Raw genomic sequence first — 12,163 nt, forward strand, 5'->3', positions numbered from 1 at the left:
TAAAGATTTTTCCCACATATATTCCTAAATAAAACTTTGATTGCTCATTGTGGTCCCTTCCTACCCCCATTTAACTATATAATGCTTTATTACTAGTAGATTTCAAACAGTATCCTACCATCATCATAGACAAAGTTATCAGAAAAGTTATACCTAGCTATCAAATCAAAGAGGACGTAACCATTTCATATTATGTTTAATTCCTTCAATTGATAAAATTAAGGGCCGTGTGAACAATTATCTTTAATTTTTCAATTTGCACACATTATACCAGTAAAAATTAGTTTCAATATTGGTTTCATTGTCGGAAAAGAGTTTTTAAAAAAGATTTAACATATCTTGATTAGAGTGCGTCAAAATTTACAAAAATAAGCAAAATATAGAATTGCAATTAATAAACTGGGTTTATCAATCAAAACTACAGTTTACGGTGATTAAACTTTAGATAAATAACTACATGTAATCTATTTTAAAAATCTCAAGAGTATTCACAGCTTAATCTAAATGTTGTAGGAGTATAAAGGATATTTCAGGTGAAAACTCATCGTCGGAAACCCACGGTCGGTCTCGCTTCTTTTAAGAGAAGCGAGGCCGACCGTTGGTTTCCGACGTACGATGACGAGTAAGAGAAGCGAGACCGACCGTGGGTTTCCGACGATCGTAAAATCTGTAATTTACAAGTGTTTCTGATAAATTTGGTTTTAGAACATGTTAACAATAGTTAACGTAGTTATACCTTGAAATTGTATACTAGTATGTTTATGTTTAGCGACACGTGGAGGTAACAGAAATTTTCAAATCTATAGTTGGGCGCGCGGTTGTAGGTAAATGGAAATGTTGCTATCTAACGTAAAATTCTGCTTTCAAATTGTGGACAATAATAAAAAACAAACAAAAATCCATCTTTTATTAAAATGCATACAATTTCACAAATTGTTTTGTTCATCTTGAGGTATCTGATATTCAAGGACCACAGTACGAGTTATCTTACCTGTTACTTTTGAAAATCAGCACTACATTTTCAGAAAATGCTCACAAATATGTCAATGAATTCACAGTAATCTTCTACCCAATTTTCTTCAAAGTCCATCATAAGAGTTGATAATATTATATATCGGAAATGACAAAATCTCAGGTAGATATTGATGACATTTAATTAAAAGTATTATTTATGTATTTTCTAGTTAAAAAATGATCAATAAATATGTTTCAGAATAAAATATTAAAATATCCAGAGATCCGAAAAAAAAAATTTAAGCGATATTTAAGTTCCTCTATCAATTTCAGTTTTTATATACACATATAATACGTTGTGTAAATAGCATGTTATAACACTGCAAGATGTCAGAGATCGCTCGATTTAATTTCAAGCTAAAAAGGCGAGTTGAAATAAAGTTTGATTTCTCTAAAAATACAATTTTTTTGTCTTTTTATTGGAAGCACATATCAACTATTTACAAGACCGTTTCCAAGATTTTAAACTCCTTTTTATTATATACGTGTATTAAGAAGCATGAAATGAGAGTTGTTGCGCGAAAAGATTTATAATTTCACATTGAGACATTCATATAAATGAGAATTAAAGAGTTAGCGTTCTTAGTTGAGGGACGGGCATCTTAACAGTAGACACTTTTCAGAGTCAAAGTAAAAAGGACATGTATATATACATTATTTAAATATTGAGAATATTTTTCCATGTAATGCATTGCATTACAGACTTATAACATATCGCGTTACTTATGTACAATATCATATCACTCAGTTAGACCATATATAACTTTAACTTCATGTCTAAACTTAGAATCCCGGAAACTATATATAAACGGGTTAATGGCACTGTTTATGAAGTACGACCAGATGAACGTGTAGTAGAACTGACCCTCAAGGAGGGTCAAAGAACAGTCAAAGGAGGGATTGACGAAGTAGATGATGGAAAGAACGTGATGTGGGATGGCGCTGAGAATGTAGGCCAAGGTCACGGTGAACAGCGTCCCTGTGGTGCGAATTAGGGTGGCCTGGGAGATGTGGGACGGACGGTTGTCGTTCTTGGCCTTTAATTGCGGAGACTCCTCAGCGAATCTATCTGACCCCCTCCGGACACTGTCCTGAAAGTAGGTGTGTTTATAAATCTTACGCCCTATAGCGACATATATGCCGATCAGAGCAGACGACACAGCCAGAAAAAACAGAATATGACAGATATGGAAAACAGCCAGGTATTTCAGAGTCTCGCCACTTGCTAGACATCTATAACCCTGCAATCAACATAAATAATCATATAATCTCAGTTGTTAAAATTAACTCAAAGACATTATGACAAGGAAAAAGGGGTAATTTTATTTGAATTTTTAAATTTAACTAAATAATAAATCCTACCATTAACCCTGGTATGCCTGTTGGCACTTTGGTAATTCCATATAAAATAAGACTTGGCCACGAGAGCATTAAACTGACGACAAGACAACTAGCACACATCAGGCGTGCTTGACGAGACGTTATCTGGGTCCCTAATGGTGCCGTCACTTTACGGCATCTGTCTATAGCAATAACAACCAGAGCACATGTCGAACAAATAGTTACAAAGTAAAGAATAAATCTGTAGATTTTACAGAATGCCTCAGACTGAAACGTCACAGGGTAGCAGAGATAGATAATCACCATTGGGGCACTCACAGACAGGTTAAATATGTCAAGAATGGCCAGCCATAACACATATATTCGGTAGTTTGAATTTTTAAATTTTCGGCAATAAACGTAGATAACGTGAACATTTCCAATCAATCCGATCACAATTAGAATTCCCAGGAATATGATTCCACCAATCAGACGATTGACTAGAATTTTATTGGCGAACTCCAGTGTGATTTCTCTATCACGGGGCAGAAAGTCCTTGACCCATTTGTGACAGGTGAGGTTCGGGTCGTACGCAGACATTATTCCTTAATGTTATTCAGTTGAAACAAACAGCTGAAAATAAATTCAATAATTAAATTAGAATCCTTATCTTATTAAGTATCGACTCACATTAACAATGATTATTGTCAGTTTGCCTTGTGCTAACACATATCGCTATACATGTAATATTATGATTGATTGTGATATGGTTATAACTTACATAACTGTCTTGTGAAAGAATAAATACAGTAATATATATACTGCTGTTTTGGGGGGTCAATACGATGCCATCCGAGAAGTACAATATTCATCGAGCCCGAAGGGAGAGGTGAATATTGTAGTTCGAGGATGGCTAAATCGTCGTATTAATTGAAAGAAAACAGCAATAGTTATTTTATAAAATATAATTCAATGATTAAATGAAACAAACTCGTGAAACAAACCTTGTGATCTCTTGATTGTTTATATTTTTGGATGTCCAAGTCGAATGCAATGAGAGAAACAAGATTGCTGGTTGTATTAATTTTAGGGATGTCAAAATAGTCAATAATTAATATTCGAATATTCGATAACAGTATTCGAATATATTCGAATATTCGATAAAAATTGATGTCATTTAACAATAAATAAGTTCTGATATACGCATTGCCCTGCCCATAGTACACACTTTGCTTCAGTGTTTGAAAGTTAAATCTAGACTTGTTTAGGGAGACACTGTACAATATATATATATTTAATATTTGATGTTAATATGTTGACTGTTAAAACAGTCAAAGCACAAGAAAATGGAAGTTTGATTGAAGCTCCAGTACACTTGATGAACCGATCGTCTAAGCAAGCAACAAGAAAGATAACTCTTAGAGACGTAACACCTGTTTGAAACGGCGTATTGATCATAATTAGGCCTAGGCCATTCTCTTAACTAGTTTTCCAATCTAATGACTATAATTATATTAGAATGCAAACGACAATTACGAGATAAACAAATAAACTATAGATCTATTATGAAATTGAACCCTTTAATCACAACAATACGGACTTTCTATATATACACACTTGAGTAATTAAATTGTCAAGTAAATTTATTCTTGTTTAGAAAGATTATTTTGTCAACAAGCTCACTGGAGAGTCTATTTCTAAGTTTTGTAATTATAAGTCCTGCCGAAGAAAAAATTCTCTCAGACGGAACTGACGTCGCGGGTACACCAAGAAATTTCTTGGCGAGTTTAGAAAGAACGGGATATTTTTCTTCATTTTTGCGCCACCATAACAGGGGATCTTCATTTGGTTGGATACGATCGCTTAAGTAATTTTCTAGCTCATTCACCCTCGTTGATTTTTCCTTTTCGGGCGAGAACTGAGTTAGATAGTCGGGCTTTCGAGCCCGCTTTGCCGGTGGTTGGGGATCATCGTTAGAAGAAGGAATCGAATCTCTAAGAGGAATATCATCCATATGACTGATCTTATAAAACACCGAACTCAAAATGAAAAGATTCACTCTACTAAGAACGTAGTGAATAATACTCATGAAACAATTTAAACCGGCGGATCTAAATTAATTGCAAGTAAATAAGATAGATAACCCCTGTACCTTTACCTTGAAATTCTCCAGAGTTACCTCTCTTTTTGATTCATATTGTGATATAGCCGAATATTCGAATCTTAATTTCATATTCGAATATCAACTCATCGAATGAATATTCGAATATTCGTTGACATCCCTAATTAATTTGGAACTTCGTGATCTATTTTTGGTGCGAAGTAGTAAAAAAAATGTTTATATGTTCACCTGAAAGTTGGATGCTGGTGATATAAGTTTCAACGACCAATTGTTCCTATTTAGAAGTTCTCAATCTATTTTAGTACCATGTAGAAAAACATAAATGTTGTGTTCGCATGGAAGGTATCGTGCAGATGAACATAATTAGAATTTTTTCTACAATGTTGAATCTCAGCCAATCAGAGAGGAAGAATTATACAATCACGTGATAAAAGTGTTTGTTACTTGTAATTGGTTGGCTAAAATTAATGGCAAGTTAGAAAGAATGCTCTTACTGCTCTCTCTATGTGACCACATTCCCAGTTTATCAGAATATCGATCTCAACCAAAAATATATAGATCATCTGGACTATACTAGAGATAAGAAGATTCATCACTGTAATTTTGGGACAAACAAAGATACATAGCGGGTTCCAGTAAATGTTACCAAGCCTCTTTCTTTACTCCTCACTAAAATATTGACAGCAGTGAAGGAGAAACTTCAGGAGTACTGTGCAACAATATATTCGAGAAGTGGTGTAAATCAGATGTGGATACTTAAAAATTCCAAGAAACTTTTGGAAAATTTGAAATCACAAAATTTTACTAAAATCAATAACATAAAAACTTACGACTTTTCAACTCTGTATACAAACATTCCCCACGATAAATTAAAGTTCAGGCTTTTTTATATCATTGACAGCTGCTTTTTCAATAAAAATGGAACTCGTAAATTTACTTACCTTGTCATTGGTCATTTGCAAAATTATTTTGTTAAAAATTGCTGATTGTACACACAAGTACTCTGAAGTTGATATTAAAAAGATGCCAGAGTTTCTGATTGACAATATCTATGTGGTTTTTGGAGACCGGGTCTTCCAACAATCTGTTGGAATTTCCATGGGTACCAATTGCGCCCCGTTCTTAGCAGACCTATTTTTGTATTCATCTGAAGCAGAATTTATTCAAAATCCTATACATGAGGAAAAGAAATCTCTTGCTGTGGCCTTCAACTCGACATTTACATACATGTATATCGACGACGTATTATCAATTAACAATAGTTATTTCCACTCATATGTCGACACAGTATATCCCAGTGAGCTTGGAATAAAAGATACCACAGAGTCTGACACTTCCGTTTTATATTTGGATATTTTACTATAAAAAGACGTGAATGGTAATCTAACAACAAAGCTTTATGATAAACGTGATGACTTTAACTTTTAAATCGTCAACTTTTCTTACTTATGCAGCAATATATCCTTATCACCTGCATATGGGGTGTATATCTCTCGGTTGATTCGATACGCAAGAGCATGCTCTTCGTATGAACAATTTCTAAAACGAGGTAAGTTATTGACTAACAAGTTGATGAAACAAGAATATCGACAGTCTCGTTTAAAGTCATCATTTCGCAAGTTCTATGGTCGATACAATGACCTTGTCAGCAAATACATTCTATCATTAAGTCAAATGCTGACTGACATTTTTCAAACTAATTGTTAGAGAATTATTTACACACTAAACTGTCAACGGATTTTTCCTTTATTTCCTGATCATGACAAGGAGCACACGGCAAGTATGGCCGGTGGGCAGGGGATGCTCACTCCTCCATGGCACCTGATCCCACTCTGATGTTTTTGGAGGTCTGTGTTTGCCCTGCTCACGATTTGTAATTTTTTAATGGACTTTGAGCTTGAATACTGTTCGTTATCTCCATATTTCACTATATGTAAATCTGTGTTTTTGACATTTCTTGAATGATACTTTATTGAGACCAAGGCTAGATAACAATCTAAGATGGTTATATTATAAATAAGCTGGGGACAGATCTCGTCTTTTTTACTTTTATGTTTTTCATTAATACTTCTGTTTTGTTTTCAGTGTAAATGACATCAGGATTATTAATGAAATGCTTACGATTTCCGGTCATTTTCCAGCATGCTATAGATAATGTACACGTATATGCCGGTTTACACGCTAGTTGTCTATCCTTATAAAGGCATTTTGCAATTCCTCAAGTTTATACTTTTTTTCGCCATATCGAGCTCATTATTGTTAAATCAATGTCCGCTTTCTATTTGTGGTTGTGTTAGAAAGTGCACATATGAAAATGGGGAGTTATTTTTCATTTTTTCGATATGATATAATACATGTAATTCTGGACATATTCATCTGCAGAAATCATCAGCTCCATCACGTGATGATGATCATGATGCAAGGAATCATGGTCGTTTGGTGCCAATTTGATGCTTTGCATCAACTTATTATCTTGTGATACTGTACTTAACACAAGTTACCCAGTTCAAAATACAGGTACATTTATAAAATTGTCATTGACAAACGGAAGTGGCGGTTCATCATTCACAGGAAGCGATTGAAAACACGGTGATGTCTCCTCGAAACTCAGTAATTTCCGGTGTATGATGTATATTTTTGATATGTTAAACTTAATTTACAGACCTTTTCATTGCGTGCACGTGATTCTGGTTATATACATGTATCATTTCATGTGCAACAAATTGAGAAATCAATGACATGTAGAAAATACTAGTATATTGTGGACTGTTTGAGGCGATGCTGTTTGGCAATCCTGGTTCAGCAAATATCGTTAATTACGAATTAAGGTCAGACGACGCGTTCCTCGAAAATATATAATTTTTCCAAAGAACTTGTCATTGAAATATTGCTACTTAAACAAGTTTCCTCACAAAAATCGAGGTACCTTACCAGGCATTTGGGCAAGATACCGGGGGGGTGATATTTCTTATATAATCGCTACGCGTAATCTTTTGAAGTGCCAATGTCACAATTTTTGGTGTATATATTTTTAAAAACATATTGAAAACAATTTAAAAATCACATGAGAATGACAATTATGAATATTTTTTTTTATATAAAATACCATGAGATACAGAACATAACTATATTTAAAGAACCTGTCGTCTGATCTTAAGACAGTGAAATAAAAACAACTGAAAAATGAGTGAAAGGGTTTTCGACATCGAAAGGATCATCGGTCATTTGCTGATCTGCAGTTTAAAAATTTATAATTTTTCACAATTGGATATACATATAAGTATCTGTATCTAAAGCCGCATTGACAACAATAGAATTAGTAGAATTTAAAAAAAACTTCATAATTTATCTATAAATCAGAGATTCAATTATAGAAAAGTTCTATTAAAAACTCAGGCGAATTACAAGAAATGGAGAAGTTGGAGCTGATATTTCAATGCTCCGTGTCTCTATTTCCTGTTGTTATAACAACCGCTTCCGATATTGAACTTGATTTTTATATATATATATTTAATATCATTTATTATATTTATATAATAAAATTGAATTCCTTCTATTAATTTTGGTCGAAATGTGACACCGGGAAATAAAATGTTTAACAGTATCCGTATAATGGCCTCGGGCGTGTGTTTCTTTGAATGAACGCCTTCATATTCCAGGACGAATGACAAACACAGTGCCTAATGCCTACCTCTTTACCTATTTACAAATTCTTTATTTAATTGGAAATGGAATTGAATCAAAATGCCTTTCAATAAATCATCAATTTTTTCGCTTGATCGAATGCTTCTTGTTTGTCATGCAATCAACATATCAGACAATTTCCATTGTCCTATACAATATGTATACGTTAGTGTCGGATGAATCATTTATATTGTTTACATAGAACCGAGTCACGTACAGTTTACATATCCTTAATGTAGCATCCCTTGTGTGGCCAAGAAACCAAAGAAAACATGGGTATTTCTGTGTTTTATATTAAGCACTTATTCTTTTGTTTTCTTAGCTTTACGGTGATGTAGATAAATAGGTATGTTGGCTAAGCATCACCGTCGCCAAGTCGAGTGATTTTATTAGAGTTATACAGCCTTATTTTTACCGCAGTGGAACATGGGGGGGGGGGGGCATTTGTCCTTGTGATACTTTAGAAACTCCATTACAATACAGTGTGAAAATAAATACATCTCAAAATCTTCGTGGATAAATGTTTTATTCTTATATAAACAACTTATATTAGTCATTTGAGGGAAAAAATATTTATGCATTTCCGCAAACCTTCGAAAGGTTAATCAAAGTTCACACGCTGTAGTAATTTATTTTTTATAAACATTGAGAATGAAGCAGTGAATTAAGTCCACCTACATATGAAGTGGAGCGTTTCAGAATTGAAAGAAGAAATCGCAAGCCATGGGACTTTCTAACAATATTTGCGTGAAATCAAAATCGACGGTACATTTGAAAAGACAAGATACATGTATTCAAATGTTGTTATTTTAAACCTTGAAAACATCTTACTTAACTGCCAGAAAATTAAATGATTTTTTTTTTGGTAGAAAATCCTTTTCCATCAATTTTTTGTAGCTGTGCGAATGAACAATTTTAATTAAATTTCAAAATCTAATTTTCTGCCTTCTTGCAGTATTTTTCTTTTCATAGAGCTATCTGTGCTTGCTAAATATAGTTTTAATTTATCATCATTCAGAGAAAAGTTTATACTTACGATTATATAATGATTTTTGACCTCCATAAGTGTATCTCCAGCTATTTCTCCTGGACACATAACTTTCATTTATATTTTTATATATGTCCCAAAATCAGCGCTGGGAAAACATCCAACAGCTAACAAACTATGAAAACAGTGGACGAGGTCGACCCGTGGTCGATATAAAAGCTATCCTAATATTTATATACATACCTGTTCGGTCATTATGGGTCTATTGTATTCTCCAAAAGTCTAGGGTTCCCAAATGGACAATCTTACCACACATATCTATAGGCTTAAAGTCTATAAAAATTTACAATTCGCCAGGAAGCGGACAAAATTTTCGATTTATAATGTTTTTGTCTCGGATCGCCGCCCCCATTGTGACTAGAAATGATCTCATCATAACTGGATCGTAAACACTCACTTCTCGTTTTATGATGAATTAATGTTATTTACACGTGTGCTTAACGTATCAATTCCTAAACGATGTCGCTAATAACCAAAAAATAAGGACAAAACTTCTAGTCCGCTACTTCGTGTTCCGTGATAGAGGGATATACGTCGAATTGACTTTGTGGCTAGATTTTGTTTTCCTGAACCACAATACATAAATAACGTTTCAAAGTTTAGAAATTAAATAGAAAATAAAAATATATTTACCAAAGTCAGTTGAAGTCTATTATTTTTGCTCCTGTAAGGATCAAGTTGTTTATGTATTTTATTTCCTTTTGTGTCAAAAACTGTGACCAGGTCAAGAAGAGGTAGATTATATTGATTAGACTATATTTAATTGGACGACATGCTCGTTTATTTGCATTGATTAACATCAAATTGAACATCGAAAAGGGCGCATCCGTGAATTTTTCCAAAAAAAGGGAAGGCGGAGGTGGGAGTGTGTTTCATCCCCACTCAAAAAAATTTTACACTGCTAGATTTTTTTGGACAAGCAAAAATTGGGGATAGCACAAGTCGCTTTCCTTCATGTATACATTTATATATATATATACAAATATATATACATATATATATACAAATATATATACATATATATATACAAATATATATACATATATATATACAAATATATATATATATATATATATATATATATATATATATATATATATATATATATATATATATATATATATATATATATATATATATATATATATATATATATATATAAATATATATACATATATATATACAATATATATATATATATATATATATATATATATATATATATATATATATATATATATATATATATATATATATATATATATACAACTCTCCTTCCTATACACGACAGTGGTCCGTGTTTCCTAGGGACAAGAGCAAAGATAATTCAGTTTACTTTCCAATATAGATTAAATAATTCTGAAAATCCGGGGGAGGGAGGCAGACCCCACTGTCCCCCTTCTGGATCCGCTACTGATCGACTTTTCTTTTTTATTGAATTAATTTAAAATAGTGGGGAAATATTCGCAAAGAATTCTGTCACAGATGAAAATTTTGTCATACAGTATTTTAAAATTCAACAAACAATTAAATAAATTTGAAAATCTCTTGAAATGTGCACAATAGTATATATATGGTATAAAAAATCTGAGTTAACAAAACATGTTATGGATTTAAGGAAATACTAGAAGTTGGTAATTTTTTTTTTTTTTTTTTTGAGGTATTGAATTTTTCTTCCTTCCTTTCTTTTTTTAAAGAGGAAAAAATGCATAAAGTTTGCTCAGTTTTAACTTAGCAACAATTAGAGCACAGACTTGCTCAGATATTCATTCTACATATTATATCATAAGATGGAGTCTGAGCAGACCTGGGCTAGATATTTTCAAGTCAAATTGTCGACATAAACTACACCATTTTTTTTTTAAATCATTGAAATGATGAATTTACGTCTTCTTCTTTTTTTTTTTGACGTCTCATTTCACTTATGACGCAATGTTTGATGAAAAAAAATTTAAAATAATTCGAAGTCTGCACATATCCTCCTTTCTTAGAATATTGTTTGAGACTCCTCCATCAAAGTTCCATTTGCAGATATTAGCCATTACAGAATCCTTACCGTATTCAGTCAGTCTCGTAAGCAGGATAAAAGAACCACATGTTCAAAACTATCTGGATAACCAAGAAGACCCAAAACAAAACAAAGTCTATGGCAGACGAGACACTTTGCCAAGTTAATTTTCCGTCCCCTGCGTTGAAAGTATTGATGGAGACAGGAAGCCGAGCTCCTCCAGCAAGGTCACCCCTCGTCTTACTGCGCCTCATCACACGGCTTGTTTTCCTGTATTTAACAGGTTCTTGTTTTTCCTGGACAGAGGTTGTGGGATTCCCTGGATCTGTAACCTTTTCTCCCTCCTTCACTGAACTCTCGACTTTACTCCTGATACATGCTCTAGACCGACATGTCAGAATGTTAACAAATTTGACAATGTATTTGTACAGTTTTGGGATGTCTTTCTCGTCGTCTCGATGATAAAGTCGTAACTGTAGCGTAGTACAAAATATGATAAGCGATCCTATAAAGAACTGAAAGATGACGTAAAAGAACAGATCAGATACATTATCGGAGTCTTCCGGAATGTTGTCGGAGACGAAGCTGATAAACACACTATAGGACAGTAACAGAGCCACGGCGTAAGATAGCTTCTCTCCGGCGTCCGCGGGAATCACGAACACCAAGACCTCTAGAAACCCCAGGAATACCACTGGGAGGATTATGTTGATAACGAAGAAGAGGGGTTTTCTCTTCATACTGACGGTGCACATTAAGTTGGTCCTAGAATACACGATCTTATGGCGGACTCGGAGATTAGTCCATTTGGGATTTCCACTATCATGTTCTATGCTCCGACAAGCAGAAGAGTCGGAGTACTTGAGATTAGAGCGGATTGCCGATATCGATAGAAGGAAAGAGAACGACTGTTTGTCAAATGGAAAGTCGGTCGTATCTATGGAACAGAAAAGTGAAAGACTTAGTG

At 33.6% G+C, this 12,163-nt stretch overlaps 1 protein-coding gene across 1 annotated transcript; it reads right to left on the reverse strand.

Moving 5' to 3' along the window:
- Positions 1-1,723: 1,723 nt before the first annotated feature.
- Positions 1,724-9,497, reverse strand: LOC133187279 (adenosine receptor A1-like). The gene is made up of 3 exons (XM_061322636.1): positions 9,372-9,497; positions 2,377-2,967; positions 1,724-2,255 (listed from the first exon to the last, which is right to left on the reverse strand). The coding sequence occupies exons 2-3, from the start codon at positions 2,932-2,934 to the stop codon at positions 1,755-1,757; spliced, it is 1,059 nt and encodes a 352-aa protein (XP_061178620.1). The 5' UTR covers positions 2,935-2,967; positions 9,372-9,497; the 3' UTR covers positions 1,724-1,754.
- Between the last annotated feature and the right edge of the window lie 2,666 nt (positions 9,498-12,163).

Source organism: Saccostrea echinata, unplaced genomic scaffold (genome assembly GCF_033153115.1).
Source record: "Saccostrea echinata isolate AGI-Se365-2 ecotype Australia unplaced genomic scaffold, CSIRO_AGI_Sech_v1 ptg000014l, whole genome shotgun sequence".
Taxonomy (NCBI): domain Eukaryota; kingdom Metazoa; phylum Mollusca; class Bivalvia; order Ostreida; family Ostreidae; genus Saccostrea; species Saccostrea echinata.